The sequence below is a fragment of the Anguilla anguilla genome, chromosome 10 (genome assembly GCF_013347855.1).
Source record: "Anguilla anguilla isolate fAngAng1 chromosome 10, fAngAng1.pri, whole genome shotgun sequence".
NCBI lineage: Eukaryota > Metazoa > Chordata > Actinopteri > Anguilliformes > Anguillidae > Anguilla > Anguilla anguilla.
The window spans coordinates 26032776-26053389 of record NC_049210.1 but is presented as its reverse complement, the minus strand read 5'-3'; the positions used below and the strand labels follow the sequence as shown (position 1 = coordinate 26053389).

Below are 20614 nucleotides of genomic sequence, written 5' to 3'. Positions count from 1 at the left end.
AAAATATCAGATAAGTCTAAATACAAAATAGGTAGACTGCCACACGTAACCTAGTTATCCAGAGCTCCACACAAACTACCCAAGAATAACACCCTGTTTATGCCCTTTACACAAACAAGCGTTTCCTAATGGCCTTGACATTGATATAATAAGATATATTCTAACATAAAATTGCCTACTCCAGCTTTAACCTTCCTTTTGCATCTTACAATGATGCACATTACCATTGCAATAATTGATATATTCTAATTTTTCTCCAAATTAACATCACAAGAGGTCTTTGGGCAAGGGTGAGCTGATAGGCACGAGAGCTGGGTGCTAGGATCAGTGAGCCATGAGGTGGGAGCTCTGAGGTGCATGCTGTGAGCTACAAGCTATAAGCTGCAAGGTGAGAGCTGGTAGCTGGGATCAGTGAGCTAGGAGGTGGGAGCTCCGAGTGGCGAGGTGCGAGCTGGGAGCTACAATCTGCGAGGTGTGAGCTCCCAGCTCTCTCCAGCTGCATGGTGTGAGGTGGGAGCTCCGAGCTTGGATAAGCTAGCTGCGAGGTGAAACCTTCGAGGTCGCTCAAGCTCTGAGGTCTAAGCTTTTGATATAACTGCTAAATTGCACAATTACGCTTTTTTTTTCGGAATTCAAAGGTTCAAAGTAACACGTTCATGTTATAGCCTGTTCTGGGTGCACATACCTTCCAATCCACGAAGTAGTTGTAAGTAAATAAATCGGGATGTTTTAAAATAATATGAAACACTGTTGTTTTTCTGTGTGTTTTGGAGGCTATTGTGCCTGTCAAGCATTGATGCACAACACCAAGTTTTTTTTGACCACTGGAGTGGGCTTTTATTTTGGAATTTGGTTGAGAATCTGAACCGGAAGTCCTTTTCTAATTCGGGCTAACTTCACGCTGGTAAAGAAGTCAGACAGCAAGGGAGTAAGGTGAGTTATTAATTTTGTTGAGTTAGGTGAGTATTGAAACAATGGCTCGTGTCACACAAATTATCTCCCTGGTAAATGTATTATCCATCGCTACAATGTAATTTTAATTTTTTTACATACGCAAACTCGCTTGGTCGGTCTACTAGCTAACTAGCTAATTTTGGTCGGTCAGAAAGTAGGCTACTGTAGTCCCGATTTTAACGTTGTTTGTGAATTTGCTAGGCGAATTGTTTGATCAGATTGTGTGTAGGTAAATTTGTGTGAAATTGTGTGGTATCGAACAAAAATAATGAAGATACATGTATATTAGATTAAGCACAGATAATAGTCGGCATGCAGATGTAAAAGTGCTGCTAATAAGCTGGTGATGCTAGATGTATTTAATAACGTTATGATACTTATTTATTTTTCAGTTACTATGGCCTCCTGCAACCTCCTCGCACAGAGGAGCAAAATTCAGCGGCAGATCGAGACGCTTGAGCGCCTTGTAGATACCAATAACTTTTGTGACAATATCCACATAGCTTCGTCAGACTCCTGTCACTCAAACGGTGCGTAGCTCCCCGAATCACCTTAGCTGTCACCGCATTATATCACTTAAGGATTCATTGTCCAGTTTTTTATACCAATCAAGCGCGAGAATTTAATTTATGTAAATATGAGGAAATTTATGAATCTAACACGTTGGTGTTGTGTTTAGCTCCATGTTTTGCATTGCTTTCACGAATGGCGGACCAATATGCGTCCAGAAAGAGGCTGAGTCGGATGGAGTACAGCTGGATGAAATACCGGACTGTCCGGCTCACTGACGGACGTCTGGCCAGCCTTGACATAACATGAACTATCGACAGATATCTAGATAATCGATTAGACACAGTATCAGTGTTATTTTTTACACCATAATAATATCAAATAACAGAAATATTTATCCCCTTCGAACTGATGCCAAATCTGGCCAATCTTCGCCTATTAAGGGGGTGTTCTGTTTATGACTCCAGAGACTTTATATTATGAAGTAATATATATAATGAAGCAAAGCACTTGTAAAATTTCCAATTTTGTTGAATGGAATAGTTTACATCTGTAATTTAGGTAGAAATTTATACAAATGTAGTTATCTTGAGGAAAAATGAAGTTGTGGCCTTTGGTTTGAAATGGAATACTGAAAGTTCACATGTATAAAATGGGTAAATCTATACATGTCCTGGATCATAAACGCCTTCACCACGTGTGCAAAATCTGAGCGTAATATGTGGAACTACTATGGATCTATGAAGCAAAAAGCAAGCATTGTACCCAGTGTCTCCAAACCTATCCAAAATGATTACTATGTGCATTGCTATAAATTAAGGACATAACTTTAGTTTGAATATTGTGGGGGTTGAAATGCATAAACCCTGAGAACTGCAACCCTTTAGGGGGGTCTGGTGGCATGCCCCCCAGAAGAAGAATCTTAGAAGAACAGCTGTGAAATGATTCATTTTGGTGAATTCTAATGGGGAATTCAGGGTTTCCCCAAGAACAGTTGTTGGGCCCAAATTAAGTCAGTGCTAAAAGCTGACTGGAGATTTGAAAATATGACTACGTAATGTGAATGTTGTTAGCAGTAATTTATTCAACACACATTTAAAAACAAATCTACAACTATTTACACCATAGAGTCTTACAAAGAATCTGACAACAATGTACAGTCTTGGAATGCTATGTTTTCAACAACAACAAAAGAAATAAAATTCAATTAAAATAAATAATATCAAAGTTTTTGCACTCTACAAAAAACTTGTATTCAAGTCCTGATTGGCTACTGAATCTTACAACAAGCCTTGGAATGCTGGGCACATTTAAATAGGGATGGGAAACGAGAACCAGTTCCAAGCTGTCCTATTCATTGGAATCGTATGCCTCCGAGCTTATCGATTCCGCTTATCGAAGCCAGCATGTTTTTACGACAGCTGTGCATTGCAAAACAATGACGTAACGCCTTGGAGGAGGCACGCACGCAGGCAGCCTCTCAGGTATTTGTTTTGGATGGCAGCTGCCACAACAAATTTGATCCGAGCTGCCAGCCTTGATACATTCTGTTGCGATAAAGATTCTAAGACAAAGTAGCAATTTCTCTGGATTAATGGGTTATTTTCTAGCCTGAAATACGATCGTATTACTAAATCAATCAATTTTTATTTGTATAGCGCTTTTAACAAAGGAGCTTTGTCACAAAGCAGCTTTACAGAGAACCGGCTGCCAAAGAGTAAGCCTACGGCAACAGTGGCAAGGAAAAACTCCCTGACTGATAACAGGAAGAAACCTCGAGCAGAACCGGACTCAGAGGCGGAACCCATCTGCCGTGGGCAGGCACCGATTTGTTATGGAAAATCAACAGTGGCAGGAGGTGGGGGTGCCCAGCTGGTCTAGCTGGTCTAGGGCTGGAGCTCCGGGCAGGTGCCCAGAGCCAAGGAAGACGAGAAAAAAAACATTGTTAGCGGGTTCAAATGGTAGATTAGCAAGCAGAGCAGAAGAGACAGAGGTGTCTGCGTGCGATAAGGAAAACCCTGGCAGAATAAGGCTATGGCAGTCTAGGGACCAATCCATTTGAAAATATTTGTCTCCGTCTCCCCCAAACCTAAGCATATGGCTGCAGTCGTCTTAATGGCCCACAGCATTGCATCTCAGTGTGTATCCCAAAAACAAATCTGATACATATGTGGTCTGTATGTACAATAGCCTATGTACATCTCCATATGTGAAGGGAATGGAAAAAAAAAAGTCACTTATGGGGGAAAAATGAATTGAGTCTGCAATGCAGCTGCATAGCCACAAGGAAACGTTTGTACATTTTGAGTTTGTGTACACAGTTGTTTGTACACGATGCGTGCATTATGTACAAACATCTCATAAATGAGGTCCCTGGTCTCTTCCATTAAAGCCCAAGCATACTAAGCCTTTTCTGTCATGTTGGTTTCACTTTCCTTTAACTACACCCACTATTAATTTTTCATAATAATGCAATTCTGAAATACTTTTTTAGAGATTGGGATGCTTAGCACATGCATTTTAGAATAATCTGTTGGTTTTAACGTCCTGTTTACTTACACAGATGAGGGATCAGAGGACAGCGAGCAGGAGCCAGTAAGCATGGTAAGAGTTCTAAATTTCAAAACATCTGATATCATTTTTCTTAGCTGGAACAAAAAACTTGGCATGCTTCCTGGGATTGATATGTCATTATTGTCATATCCACTTAAGTGAGTATTTTGGGATAGCAAGGCCAACAGCCATGGCAAATATGGCTGAAGACATGCTTCTTTAGCATTTTATTTGGCACAGTTTTCTCCAAAAAGGACAACTTTGACATACTCGGCAGAAGGTTATATTCAGGTGTTAGTCTTTAGCAAATTTAGTATCTTAAGAGGAATATGTTATCATGTGTAGGCATTAGTGGCCATGCACCCTGATGGGTGTGCAAACATAATTCACAGGGCTCTGATTTGCGATGTGGTTGCACTACACGTATAGTTCGACTAAAATTCCAAAGTATTTCTGTCTCGTGTGGTCTCCCTACAACACCCCTTTATGTATACCACAAACCATATTTTTTATGATTTCAAAAATGGAAGCCTACTGCAGGATGTATCACGGAATATTGTGATTGCGTGATTCATGCACCTTGGGTAACTAATGGGCTATTTATCTGGCTGTGTTTGTCATTAAATTTGCGGGTGTCGTGGACTATGGGTTGGCCTCGTCGGTTTGTTTATTCATCACACTGTACATTATATGTCAGCCACAAGGTGGCGATGAAGCCATTATAATCTAGAATTGTTAATCAAATAAGAAGTTAGCTCAGTCTTGGTTTGGCCTACATCTAGCAGGTACCATTTTCAGTTTGAGTACCATGTTGAGTCTCGGTTATACATCCAACCGGTTCTGGTAAGTAATTTATTTTTTTAATTAATTTGAAAGATATTTATTAATTTAGCTTTGCTATCATGAAATGGCTGGACTACGATGCACCAGTCCAGAACAGGGTTGCATCGTTCTGGTTGTCTACATCACTAGCTTATAAAGCTTACTGTTTGTACGGTAACTTGGTTAACTAACAGTCTTGTTTCTTGGCTTCTTTAGATAGCTTTCAACATAGTTTTATCAGAAGCACAGCGGCAAAAAAAAATGTTGGCACTCTCCACGTACTCTCCCATTTAACCAGTGGAAACAGTCATTACATGATGGTGTATCAATGGAACTTTCTACAGCAAGATTAAATGGTGCTAATTACCAGACAATAGAGAGTTGGAATTCCATTCTAGATCAAGTTAAGGACCTCTACCTTATAAATATGATGCCAATTTATGTTTTTTTATTTTTATTTTTTACTTTTTAAAATTAATTAAGTTTATTTTTATTTTTTTAAATTTATTAATTAGGGGTCCAAGCAGCGAAGCTGGTGGAACCCTATTGTATCTGTTAGGATTATTCTTATTATTATTATTATTATTATTATTATTTTTCTCCGCTAAAAGTGTCTGAGGCTCAGCAACCATAAGTCCTGGAGCGACCAAATTTGGCAGGTGGGTTTCTATGTGCCTCCACTACTCAGGCACTAAAAATCACGTACGTCGGCCAGATGGTGGCGCTATAACAAAGGGTTTTGCGTAAAAGACCATAACTCCCACACCATAAGTCCGATCAACACAAAACTTCATCAACATATGCATGTGAACGTGCTCTATACCTTTGCCATTGGGACCACCTGTGTCCGCCATATTGTTTGCCCGCCATTTTGACTTTTTTGTTGGGGCGTGGCAGTTTTCTCCGCTAAAATGTCTGAGGCTCAGCAACCATAAGTTGTAGACCAACCAAATTTGGTAGGTGCGTTCCTGTGGCCCCCCACTACTCAGGCACTAAAAATCACCTATGTCGGCCAGATGGTGGCGCTATAACAAAGGATCATACTTTAAAAGGTCATAACTCCCACACCGTAAGTCAGATCAACACAAAACTTCATCGACTGATGCATATGAATGTGCTCTACAACTTTCCTATTGGGAGCACCTATGTCCGCCATATGGTTTGCACACCATTTGGACTTTTTCATTAGGTGGGGTGCGGAAAAGCTGGAGCTCCAAATCCAAACGATTACGACATCGAGTAAACTTCTTTACGGCAAGCGACAACCATGGCGACGCTAGTTTTTATCAGTGAAAGCACGGTCTGACACTGCCACCTAGCGTGCATGCTAGGATAGGCGACCAAAAGTTTTTCAGTAAAAGCTTTCTGAGAGGATGAATAATTACTTTTCTTTGGCATGGATCCATTTGAAGACAGTATCGGGTGAGTTCGTTTAGTCTTTGAATCTGTCATTATGCTGAGAAATAGTTAAACCATTTCATTGATAGGTTCTGAGTTTCTGTGCACACGCGCGAAAACACGCTGGTATAATAAAACAATGACGGTAATACATATATAGTCCGCTTCGTTCCGTTGCTACCATAACATAACAGACTATCTTATGTCTACAGCTGCAGTTCTCGCTGCAATTTCAAACATTGAATATTCACAAAAGACGCAATTTATGCTGTACTTTGCCAATGTCTAAATAAATAATACGCTACGGTAAAGCTTTGAGAGGATGAATCATTAATTTTCTTTGGCATGGATCCATTTGAAGACAATATCGGATGAGTTCGTTCAGTCTTTAAATCTGTCATTATGGTGAGAAATAGCTAAAGCATTGTATTGATAGGTTCTGAGTTTCTGTGCACACGCGCGAAAACACGCTGGTATAATGAAACAATGACGGTAGCCTAATACATATATGGTCCGCTTCGTTCCGTTGCTACCATAACATAACGACCTACAGCTGCAGTTTCTCGCTGCAATTACTAATATTGAATATAAACAAAAGACGCATTTTACGCTGTAGTCTGCCAATGTCTAAAATAATACGGTCCATTTGAAGACAACATCGGGTGAGTTCGTTTAGTCTTTAAATCCGTCATTGTGCTGAGAGAAATCGTATTCTCAATTTAATCTCTACATTGACTGTAAGCTTAGGGTTGTAACTAGGTAGTTGTTCCGTAGGTGACTTAGTCTTAACTCGTCTTAACTATTGCTTGAATGTTTTCATAGACTGCGTTGTTGCTGTTCTTGTTTGTGTTAGCGTTAATCAGTTTAACCAACTGGGTCCAAGTTGAACTATGCGGTTGTTCCCTGCACTTGGAGCGGTATTTCTCTCTACGGTTTTCGGCACACTTATTCCTGGTTATGGTTATACACTTTGTTGTACGTCGCTCTGGATAAGAGCGTCTGCCAAATGCCTGTAATGTAGGCTACTGTAATATTCCGTAGCAACAAGATAAACCCGACATTAGCCCTAAAATATGCCAATACAGCAGTTAAAACGCTGCTCACTGAATAACGAAATAAACGAGACAATTTTGTTTTTTTTCCTTATACTATGTCATTCTAAAGTCAATATATGGGACTAAACATTTAATAAATATACAATCTTTCCATCGGTTTTACGCGTAGAGATGTCCTTTTTGCGAATGAGTGGTCATATATTGTCTTGAACAATCCGTTGGCGAAATATACGCGCATTTTTGATCACTGGGTAGGCTACCTTCAAAAATAGCTGTGCGTAATACCACACCTGTTGCTTTGTCTTGATTGACAATTCATTTATTCAGTAGGTGAGATTATAAGCTTTCTAACGATGTATAACATGTCTGATTTAGCTTTTGAAATAGCGTTTTATAGGTCAGCGTAACCGAAAATTTTCTCATCTGCCAATGTCTACATAAATAAAACGGTAGGCTTCTTTGCCCGCAGCACGCAATTCGCGAGTTGATATTATGTCTTTCTTCCGTTTTTTCTCAATGTCGTATTTATTATTTGAAATGTGCATTCATGTGTTATTATTCTATCTGTCTCTGTGGGGCTCTGAAATGTGCATTCTCTGCTAAGCTGAGCAATGGATTGGAATATGTGTCTGACGTAGTGTTGCACGGTATACCAAAACTTCAGCACTTTCTCGGTACTTAAATTTTTTTTTTTTAAATTTAAAATAAACGGTTCGGTATTAGAATATTCCGACGTTCGGTAGTTTTGAGTTAAATGTAATGTAAAAGCCACGGAAAATTGTCTCCCGCATTACTGATTGAGAGGATGAAAAGTGTAATTTGTCAGAATCTTCGCTAGAAGGCAGTAGCAACTAAGGTTGCCAAGTGAGGTGACTTGTGCTTGTGCACTCAGCTCTATGATTCAGCGCAAGCTTTGACTCAGTTCACTTCAGTAGCAATAGGTGTTCCAATTTGGAAATATTTTATTATAGATAGATGCTGTATTGTTATTAAAATATGCTGTTTTTAAATCTATTTAAAGGTAAAAGACCTGTTTTAAAGATTATTTAGTTTACAACTGTTTAATTTTTGAAATATATTTAACATGTTTTTCTATTGTTCAGTGTTGTAACACTATAGGCCTATGCATATTAATATGTTGAAGAGGCTTCAACTTAAAGGTTGTTAATAAACCATGAATTAGAAAATGAGGTCAACCCTTGTGGACATTACGTTTCTGATCTATTAAGGTTATTACCGAGTATCGAATTAGCACCGTTTAAGTTTCAAGTATCATTTCAGTATTGAGTATCGTAATACTAAACCTGGTATCAGTATCAAAGTCAAAATTTCGGTATCGTGACAACACTAGTGTGAGGCCTTTTTTAGTTGCGGCGCAGAAACACTGCAGCTGTGCATGCACACCGGACCATCTAAGTGGTATGACATGCCATCTAAGTGTTACGACATATTAAAGGCCTTGACGGGAAGCGGCCAGGCCACATCCATGGCGACGTAACTAAGTCATCCGACAGCGTCTCTTAGCTCAAAATTGGCCATAAGTCATCAATATATCATACGATCATCATGATATTCAGTAGATATGTTGGGTGAAGGCATATGATCGTGAGGACAAAGCCATTTTAAAATCGCTCCATAGGGGGCGCGATGCTGCCACTGCTTGGACCCCTTCCAACGCCGCTTGCGGCTTTAATTAAGTTTATTTTTATTTTTTTAAATTGATTTATTTATTTTTTCTTTCTTCAGCGGTGGTTGGTGGCAGGATACAGGGGTTGATGGGAAGGGATTAGGGGTTAGTGATTTGATACGATTGAAGAGTTAAGGAGGGGGGGGTTGCCACTCATCTGGGAGGGATAAGGGGATGTATAGAGGGAGGGGGATAGTGGGTATGTGTATATGTATGAGTATAGGCATGTGTATGTATGTGTGTATGTGTATGTATGTGTGTGTATACGTGACAGGTTCTGGTGTTTTGGTCCTCAAGTAGAGCAAGGTCATTTTTCAGTTTTGTACAGATTATGAAAGTGCAGATTATAAGATTTCAAATGATGTGTCATACATTGAAATCTGAAAATAGTTGAAGAAGATATGCTTATTTGAATGTTGGTACTCCTAAAATAAAGTAGCAGAGAAAATCCCCTTGAAAGATCTTGAACTTTTCACACTTCTCACAGGGAGATAATGGGTGGGAATAATAGCTATTTAACTCCACCCCAACCACTTCCCCACTACAGTACCTGTCAATCCTTGCCCATTTAGGGGTTACCCTATTTAAAGCTTTATAACTCCAGATGTGAACACCATAGAGACTAGAAAAATGTCTTAAATGAAGCAATACATTTGTACCATTTACAATACTAGCTTAGATTACTTTTATTTCTTACAAAATTATGAATATAAGTGCCACAAATGCAATGGTCAAGGCAAAAAATCTAAAATGAATTTGCTCCTTTTTTAGTTTGCAATGAAATACTGGGAGATTGCGGGTTAAAGTATACGTCCTGGATCAAACACTTCTTGACCACAAGCTCATAAAAACTAAGGGTGGATATGTAGAACTACTATGAAGCAAAAACTAAGCAGTGTACCCAGCATCTCCAAATCTACCCAAAATGTCTAAATTATTAACAGTGGTCTAAAATAGCTAAGGGTCCAGAAACAAATCCAAAATCTCTCCAAAAAGGAATATAATGCTTTTTGTCCACTGTAAAGCATTTGAGCTCCTTATGAAGGTGACATAGATATCAGATAACATAACGCAAAAATATAGTCACACAATGCTGCACAGTACCTAAATGTGTAATAATTAACTCTTGTATGTATTTCTATACTCTGTACACTCCTATGTTTTCTTGTATGGGAATGGGACGGTATGAAAACAATTTTCAGCCGTCCACCATGTTTTGGCAATGTTTCAACACTCTCCTCATCACTGTTGTATGCGTCACAAAAAGTATTACTAACGCTTACATTACGGTGTGAAATATCCACATTACATAATACCACTAACCTATTTAAAGACACTCAGTTTCTAAAATAATGTATATAACCGAAATATTTTGAGCAGTAATACTTACATAGCAATGATGAAATCTTATCTACGTTCAGTAGATGGAGACAGAGACAGTAAATCAATGACAGTTCTATCCGCTTCTGTTTTGCTCCAGAAAACGATGTCAGCTAGGTCTATCAGCAAACATATGGCTTAGCTATGCCCAGAAGTCCTCAATAATAATGGTATTTTCCAAGGAATTACGAAAAATAGTTGACAACGTTTCGTTAGGTGCAACGTCTTTTAATGCTACCATAGAGCGAATGCCATGGTAAGAAAATGTTCGGTTACGCTGACCTATAAAACGCTATTCCAAAAGCAAAATTAGACATGTTATACATCGTTGGAAAGCTTATACTCTCACCTACTGATTGAGTGTCCGCCATTGTAGCAACCTCACACAGTAAACAAACACAGTCTACTACCACGCCGCTTTATTTATGGGCGGTGGCTTGACCGAAACTAAGTGACAAAAGCCAACAAAACCAAACATGCTAATTAAACTGCACCCCCATCACGCCTCCAAAACCCGGCTGTAAGAATCACTAAAACAAGCCGACTTTGCTGACAAATTATGAGTATTTAGTGATCCTAAAAATGTTGTTTATTCTATTGAGTGACTTCTTCAACACTTTAACTTTCGTAATATGAAAAAAAGGAAAACAGTAAAAAAAAATGTAAAAAAACCTTTTTTGGCTCCTAGCGCGATTTCAAGATTTGCGACTTGCGGACCTTTCCTCCAGCACCCGTCACATATATATGTATACCGGCCTTTTGTTTTATTTTTATCACTATTTTTATTTTATTTGCTATTTGCAAGGTAATAATATTATGTATGTGTGAATGTGCAATAATATGCAAATATGTGCAAGAAGCTGTATGTGTATGTTACATGTTCTTTATTATTATTATTATTATTATTTATTTATTCATTCATTTATTTATTTTTTACATTATGCTATATGGAGTGGCAGCCAGCAGGTACATTCACATATCATTTCTCCTGTTTTGTCTTATACGTGAATGAATATAACTTTTTGGGCCTGTACCTGCAACCTTTCTCATAAAAATTAATTAAAAAAAAAAACTTGATCACAAAAAAAAAAAAAAGAGTTTACATACACTTTGTTAGTATTTTGTGGAATTGCCTTTTTATTTGCTTAACTTGAATCAAACGCTTGGGGTAGCCTTCCACAAGCTTCTCAGAATACTTTGCCAGATCTTTTCCCATTCCTCCTGACAGAACTGGTGTAACTCAGGCAGGTTTGTGGGCCTCCTTACTCAGACACGCTTTTTCAGATCAGTCCACAAATTTTTTATGGGATTCAGGTCAGGGCATTGTGATGGCCACTCTAATACTTTCACTTTATTATCTTTAAGCCATTTTGTTACAACTTTGGAGGTATGCTTAGGATCATTGTCCTGCTGGAAGACCCAGTTTTGACCAAGTTTTAACTTTCTAGCTCATGTCTTGAGGTGATGCTTCAGTATTTCTAGATAATCCTCCTTCCTCATGATGCCATCTATTTTCTGAGTGCGCCAGTCCCTTTTCCAGCAAAACACCATATAACATGAAGCTGCCACCCCCATGCTTCACAGTTGGGATTGTGTTCTTTGGATTAAAAGCCTCATCCTTTTTCTTCCATACATAGCGCTGATCATTATGGCCGAACAATTTTCAAAGTTCAATTTTTGTTTCATCTGACCAGAGAACACTCCTCCAAAAGGCTAGGTCTTCGTCCTGGGATCACCTGCAAACTTCATTCTGGCTTTTTTATGCTGGTCTTGGAGGAGGGGCTTCTTCGTTGTGCGACAGCCTTTTAGGCTATGGTGATGTAGGATTCTCTAATGGTGGATATAGATGCTTTGGTATACTCTTTCCCGAACAATGCAGTGTCTGTGTGGTCCCAAGATTTTTATATTTGCATACAATTGTTTGTACAGATGCTTGTGGTGCCTTCAGTTGTTTGGAAATTGCTCCTAAGGAGAAACCGGACTTGTGAAGGCCCACCATTATTTTTCTGAGGTCTTTGCTGAGTTGCTTGGATTTTCCCATGGTATCAAGGGCAAAAAGGGAGAGACTCTAAAGGTAGAAAAAAATAATTTGTGGTATCATGAAATATGCAGAGTTATGAAAAACTGAGTTTGAATATCTTTACCCTAGGTGTATGTAAACTTTTGGCCTCAACTGTAGATATATTGTTTTCTATGGTACGATGATAGCCTTGCAAATAGATTCATTCTTTATTTAAATAGTTAAATTGGACATTTTGAGGTTTAAGAAAACATCCCCGATGCCTGGAATACATCAAAACAATGTTATTTGGCTATTGGAGGATTGGCACTTTCGCTCCAGAGTGGCAAATTGGCTGGTCCTATAGCACAATTAGGACCTTATGTGTGCATGTGCTCAACAAAGGACTGAATCTTGCACATACTGCTGGTCTCTCTCTCCCATTGCAGCATGCAGTGCACCCCTGCTGCACACTAACAACGAAGTTGTTGCAAAATTTTGTTTATATTTTTTCAGACATTTCAGAAAGATACAAATTGCACTCAGTGCTCTGCAGTTCACCCCGATGCTTGCACCTATATATTTATACCACTGCCTTTGCCCACAGGAAAACCTTGCTGTGAAGCGGAAGCAGATCCAAAGAGAGATCAAGGAGCTTGAGCTTTCTCTTAGCCAAGATACACCTGGTTTGGATATCGAGATTCTATCAGCAGGTAAACCAACACACTCCATCTGCCTATATGCTTTGAGAAGTTGTAATAGGACTCTTTATAAAGCTGGGTTTTTTAAATTAATTATAACTGACCATTAAAAAAACTTTAAATGGGCTCATCCTTAATTTTTCAGTTTTGGTGGATTTGGTAACATCTGTAGTGACTGATGGTTGCAAAAATTTGCATATTTTTTCATATTCCAAATAGTGACAGGCAAAAACAGAATGTGAAATTTGGCCTGTTGGTGGCGCTAGCGGGGTGGATGGACTGACTTCAAACTTGGCATCCGGATACCTTGACCACTACTTTATCAATGTGCCAAATTTCACAAAAATTTTCCAAAGGGTAGATTCAATGGTTCAATGGGCTGCCGAACACTCCCATAGTAGGACGTGGATAACACTTTACAATAAGGTCACATGAATTGGCATTAACAAATGTAGTTGTGTTCCTAATAGGGCTTTTTGTCATCGTACCAAGTTTGAAGTCTCTGCAAAGAAAGAGTGATTTTTTTAAAATGAATTTCTGAATATTTTTATACATTTTGATATCTTTAGTGCCGCCATGTCATTGGATTGGGCTAAGAAACTGAAGGCCAGATTCTTGATCCAACAGTCAATGTACATGCCCAGTTCATAACTTTATGTCAAACATTTTTGGAATTATCAGCATTTTTGTGAAAAGCCACCGCAATTTCATTGGCCTGAAATTCAGCCACAGTCAACCAGTGCAAGAAATTAATACCTGTATAAAGGCATGTGATTTAAGCCAAAATACTGAATCCTGTGCAAATCAGTCAAGTTTTGTAGAATAAGTTTTTTAATTTTTTTATTCAAAATGGGGGAATACACAATCTGGTGCTCTTTTGGTTCCTTGAGGCACATATTGTAATAGCGCTAAGGTTAAAAAAGAACTACGGGAAGCCAAGAGGCTCTTTGAAAGACAAATTGCCGTACATGCAAAAAGTAATCTTGAACATTTCTTTCAATACTGTAGTAGGAAATGGAAAGTCAAAGAGGAAATCAGGTGCAGCAGAAATGAAGAAGCAGCATTGCTTTCTAAGAATAAAGATATTGCTGATGCCTTAAATTGTTATTTTGTTGAGACTTTTACTAGAGAAGGGGTTACCAATAGACTGGAAGGCATATACAGTACTCAGAAAGTCTTATGATATTGAAAAAGAGGATAAAGAAGTACACTGCATGAATTACTTAAACTAAAGACAAACAAGACTGCAGGTCCTGATGGCATATACCCAAGAGTACTCAAAGAGTTAGCTGAGATCATTTTTAAACCACTGGCAGGTATTTTTCGACATTCCTTAGAAACTGGAGAAATACCTGAGGACTGGAAGTGTGGTAATATAATACCAATATATAAGACCATACTGATCCAGGAATCTACAGACCTATAAGTCTAACTTGCATAATATGTAAAATACTGGAATCTATCTTTAGAGACAAGTTGGAAGTATTTCTTGAAAATAGCAACATCCTAAGGGATAGCCAGCATGGTTTTCGTAAGGGAAGGTCATGTCTGACAAAGCTTCTGGTATTTTTTGAAGAAGCTAACAAGTGTTTTGATTATAACAAGGCGTATGATATTATCTACTTAGATTTCCAAAAGGCATTTGATAAGGTACCCCATCTGTTAGTAAAATTAAGACAATAGGAATTAGAGGACCTATTTCAGAGTGGATTCGGAACTGGCTACAGGGTAGAACACCCTCATTTATATCAATGACCTCAGCAGGGACATAGAAAGTACATTAGTCAAATGTGCACATGATACAAAACTGGGAGGCCCAGCTAATAGTTTGGAGGCTACTAAAGTAATCCAAGATGATTTAAATAAAATCCAGAATTGGGCGGAAACCTGGCAAACGACATTTAATATAACCAAATGTACAGTTCTGCATGTGGTGAATAAAAACATTAGGCAGGATTGCTTTATGAGAGGAACAAACTTGGAATGTGCTCAGTTTGAAAAAGACTTGGGAGTAATGGTTGATCGAAGCCTTTCTGGTTCTAGGCACTGTGCTGTAGCAGTAAAAAAGGCCAACAGGATGCTGGGATATAAAGTCAAAAGTACTGAGTATAAATCCAAGAAAGTTATACTTATCTTATACAATACATTTATTGGACCACACTTTGAATAGTGTGTGCATGTTTTGGGACTGTACTACAAGAAGATATAGAGGCTCTGGAAAAAGTTCAAAGTAGAGCAACAAAATTGATTCCTGGTATGAAAGATAAAAGCTATGAGGAAAGACTTAAGATACTTAACCTCTTCAAGCTTAGTGAAAGGAGACTCGGGTGATTTGATTGAAGCTTTTAAATTCATAAAGGGGATCAACAATGTGAACTACAAGAGATTATTCAGGTTGAGTTCTGTTAATAGAACAAGTTGACCTAAATGGAAATTAACAAAATGTAAATTCTTTACAGACATTAGGAATAATATTTTCACGCAGTGTGTAGTCCATGTGTGGAATAGCCTGCCAGGTCACATAGTAAAGGCAGAAACTCTGGGGATTTCCCAGACTAGGCTTGATACGATGTTACGATACTGTCTAGTCTGTAGGTAATCAGAGGACTATTTTAGACAGGAAAATGGCAAGCATTGTTGGACTGAACAGCCTGTTCTCGTCATTGTGTTATGTTATGTTATGGCCACAGTAAGCTGTATGGCAATTAATATCAATGTGGGTGTGTCTTATAACAAAAATGCTAATAAGTCCCCAGTGGTTTGACATGAATTGATGAAACTTAGCAGATGTATTGGCACTCCCATCAGTAGCATAAACTGAAAGTACTGGCCCAACTGAAACATATGGTGAAGTTATAGAGCACAATATATGTTGTTTTAAAATCAGAAATTCACAAACAATCACTGTTGTCTTTTAGAGATGAAAGATATGCTGTAGTGATCAGCTTCCTCATATGGAACCTATATCTTTACCTTAGTTGTTGCTACCATTTAGAATTGCCGCCATTATAGAAATGGTATGAGCAATTTTCTTTTAAATGTTTTTAACAGAAAATAAAATAATGAATGCGATTTTATCCACAAAAATAGCTATACAAAAAGGCAAAATAAATGTTGTGGTCACGATCGCCGTCATAGAAACCTTCAGTTAAATGAATTCGCATAATTAAATTAACCAAACACGGGCTTACATTTTCTGAAACTCAGTGATATAGTGGTGTAAGTAGACTATTTAACAGTTAGCTAGCTTCTAGCGTTAGCCAGTGGTATGCTTCTATCAACACAACGCATACAGCACTTGTCATACGCTGATATGCTATCCACCACTACAGCATTTTCAGTAATATGGGAGCATACAGCTGAAATCCTCTATGGAACGCATCCTCACAGTGATCTTATCTACAATCAGTAGGCAGTGTTGTGCATATCCCGCTCTTACAACTCGTTTCCAGCCCAAACCACTGCAAAGAGAGTGACATTTCCTTCTGACATCTACGACGGCAATCGCAACCACAACATTTATTTAGCCTTTTCAGGGCTCCAGACTAACTTTTTACATTGGTTGCACTGGTGCGCCTAACTTTTTCATTTAGGTGCACCAGCACATAATTTAGGTGCACCCAAAAATTTTCACCGTGCCTTTTGGCGCCGCAATAATACATTTTAAGCGTTACCTTTTTTGTCAGTTCCAATACACATTGGTAATTTCTTAACACATTATGTAAATGATAGTAAACAGGAATAAAGGTGCGGATAAATGTTTTTTCTTTATTTAAATCACAGCACAAACAAGAAATCACAATAACCTCAATTGCTTAAAAAGTACTAACATTTAAAGTGCTTGACAAACTCAAATAAATAAATCAAACTAAAATAACTCAAACAAAAGTGTGCGCTGCTCCCGGAGGAGTACAGGGCACGGTTTCACACATACATGCCTTATTTTTTTTCCACACCCCCGCATTCAGCGAAGAAGAATATCAGGGTCAGAGCCAATCAGAGGCAGAGTAGGGGTGGGTCTTTGCAGAATGCGGGTGGAAAAAAGAAAACACTACACACATACACACACTGTACTACGACGGAGTATTAGGGCCACATTGAGGGGAAAAAAAATCTGAGATTTTGAGAATAAGGTCGTAATATTACGAGAATAAAGTCGTAATTGAGGAAAAAAAGCCATAATATTATGAGAATAAAGTCGCAATTTAATGAGAATAAAGTCATAATATTTCAAGAAAAAAGGTGTAATATTACGAGAATAAAGTCGTAATTTTATGAGAAAAAATCTAAATAGTACGAGAATAAAATCGTTAAATTTTGAGGAATAAACATAATTTTTAGGAAAATATATTACCAACAAAACAGGCAAGAGGACAGTCTAATGGCAGCCTGAGCCTGCAATTTCCTCCAAGTGCGTGTCGTTCTTTCTTCGGAATAGACACAGTTTCTTGCACAATCTTTTCAATGTCCTGATACTTATGATAAGCAAAAAGATTAAGTATTTCATTATTTGTGAAACCTGTACTAAAGTATAACTTCACAAGATGCTCCACCTTCCTCATTTTAACGCAGGCGGCAGGCTGCTCTTCTGAAATTTCCGCTCTAAAATAACACGTAGCCTAAAATTACGACTTTATTCTCGTAATATTATGACTTTTTTCTCGTAAAATTACGACTTTATTCTCATAATATTATGACTTTTTTTCTCGTAAATTTACAACTTTATTCTCGTAATATTACGACCTTATTCTCGAAATCTCAGAATTTTCCTCTGTGGCCATAATACTCCATCGTAACACACAAAGACAGACCTGCTAAATGGTCATGCGACCAATGAAAATGTTTAGTCGCACTTAGTCGACAGATTTTTGGTCGCAATGGTTGCACTCTGGAGCCTTGCTTTTAGTATAGCTATTTCCATGGATAAAATCGCATTTATTATTATTATATATTGGTAAAAACATTTACTTCATATCCAGGGAGATAGCCAACTACTTGCACGTTACATGACATTTTAGTAACTATTTAGTAATATGATTGAATTCCAGGCTAGAAAATAACCCGTTAATCCAGAGAAATTGGTGAGTTGTCTTAGAATCTTTATTGCAACAGAATGTATCAAGGCTGGCAGTGTCTGCATAGCAACGGACGCTGTAATGAAACTTTAAGTATGTCACAATGGGTATAACAGCTGTTTTAGAATGTCAGTAAGTTACCCGGATCATTTTTGCAGCCCGGATCAAATTTGTTGTGACAGCTGCCGTCCAAAACAAACACCTGAGAGGGGCAGCGTGCTGCCTGCATGCGTGCCTCCCCCAAGGCGTTACATCATTGTTTTGCAATGCGCAGCTGTATTAAAAACATGTTGGCATCGATAAGCGGAATCGATAAGCTCGGAGGCATATAATTCCAATGAATAGGACAACTTGGAACTGGTTCTCAATACCCATCCCTACTTGGCAGTCATATTGTCCACCAGGTCTGGCCTAACCACATGGGTGAGACCTATAAAACCTGACGCCTTGGCATCGGGTACCTCCCTTTGACCACTGCGTGATTTTGGCACCGACTGGCCACTTGTTAAGTGGTGTATAATAGGCTATGTGTGCTTGGACTTTGTGTATCGCTGCTTGCAGCATTTAAAAATTTGATGAATGGACCAGGAAAGCAGTTGCACAATTTATATATGCCAATTTATATATGGCTAAGTGTTTTGTATTTTCTGTTAACAGCTGGCTTCTAGGAATTAAGGTTTGTTTGGAAATTGTCTCAATATAATTGTCATGTCTGTTGAATTCGTATTCACAGAGCTAATCTGTGAAATCTAAAAGTGTTATGGTTTGTATTGTTTTTTTAGGTGCTCACAGCAAACCTGTAACACCATAGGTTCATCTCTCACATTTTACAGGACCAATAAAAAGTATTAAAATATTTTATAATAAAAACTGACACATGACCTTTAATGTGAATTGAATATATGTATGCAGGGTTTTCACAAGTGCATTTTTTTAAACAGATGATGAAAATGACACAGAAAGCATCATGGAAACTGTGAGTATCAGCTTGTGCTCTGAATAATCAATTTGTTAAGTAGTTGGTCTGAATCATAATATTTCAGTAAAACATAATTTAATTTTCTTGGCAGTTTTAAGTAACTGCATTTGGTTAATACTGAATTCTTGCAGAATTCCTGCCCTTTGTATTTCTGACAGAGTGGGGAGGACAGTGATGAGGTGTTTAGCCTGCCCCCAAATGTAGAGACCTGCCTGCAAATGAACTTGGTGTACCAGGATGTGCTGGAAGAGAAGTTGACAGAGCTGGAGCGCCTGCTGGTTGAGAACAAAGAGCAACAGGTTAGAAGGTGTAGGTTGCAAGAACATATTCAGCAGTACCTTTTACCTTTTGTGAAAGGTACCAACACTGACACACTGATGCATTTATTAATTTACAGTGCTATAAAAGGTTCAAGTTTAACTAGGTCATCAGAAGATACCCCTGTGTCTGCAGACCACTACTTCCCATTTGATGTTCTTTCACTGATGCCATGTCTTGTATGACATGCAGTGGTTCTCCAACAGTTTTTCCAGCAGCAATGCATGTGTTTTGCAAAGGTTCTCCAGTTTACATGGAACTCAGTTTTGCTTGTGCATGCACACATACATCGGTGTATCCTGTGACTTTAAATAGGAAACTTAAGGACTGACTGCAAAAATGTATTTTTATGTTTTTGTGTTGTTACACTGAAACAACATAAAAACAGAATTGAATTTCAAAATGGTATATCTGATAAAGGCGTCCCCTTCAATCTTTAATGGCAGAGATTGCACTCAGGAAGTGATAGAAGTGAAGTAGCATAGTCACCCCACTTGTCTCTTCTTCAGGCAAACTGTCATGGGCTACTTTGTTTATTTTGTGAGTCGGCTGACTCTTAGAACTTTACCACAGCTGAACTGTGCCTCTGCTGATTCACTGATGTTCTTGCCAACATGTTGTTCTCCCATACCATAAAGCCAGTCATCCATCACTCTTTTTAATTAAAAAAAATTTTTTTTTTGTAATTTTTAATTTGTTTAACAGACAAACAAAAATACATTAACACAAATATGAACACTTAAGACATTATGACAAACAGACATTACAGATATTTTGCTGTTGACACAAATATGAAGACAAACAGTACCGTTTGTTCAGATTGGGGTTAAGTGATTGGAGTTAGAGGTGGACTAAGTAGAATTATAGGGAAGAGTGTGTGTGAAGAGGGAAAAAAAAGAATAAAGGATGTAAGGAAGTGTGTGTGTTCATAGAGAAAATAGAAAATAAAGAAATGGATAAAAAGAGAAATAACAGAAATAAAAAGAAAAGAAAAAAATCACAATAACGACTGTGTGTGTGAGAAGAGAAATGAAAAAATCAAATAATAAAAAATAATAACAAAGGATATAGGGAAGTGTGTGTGTGAAGAGAAAAATAAATACCGTAATAATAATCAAAAATAAAAATTAGGGATATAGGGAAGTGTGTGGGAGAAGGAAAATATAAAAATAAATGAGGAAAA

General features: G+C 38.1%; 1 protein-coding gene across 7 annotated transcripts in view; it reads left to right on the top strand.

Moving 5' to 3' along the window:
• Positions 1-307: 307 nt before the first annotated feature.
• snapc4 (small nuclear RNA activating complex, polypeptide 4) overlaps positions 308-20614 on the top strand; it is a 165548-nt gene continuing 145241 nt past the window's right edge. For 3 of the 7 annotated variants that reach the window (XM_035436237.1, XM_035436232.1, XM_035436231.1), the window contains exons 1-6: positions 1010-1030; positions 1347-1484; positions 4028-4068; positions 12966-13071; positions 19076-19110; positions 19272-19412. In XM_035436237.1, coding sequence (XP_035292128.1) covers positions 1352-1484; positions 4028-4068; positions 12966-13071; positions 19076-19110; positions 19272-19412 — 456 coding nt within the window. In that variant the 5' untranslated portion in view covers positions 1010-1030; positions 1347-1351. The other 4 variants (XM_035436233.1, XM_035436234.1, XM_035436235.1 and 1 more) reach the window with 4 other exon arrangements.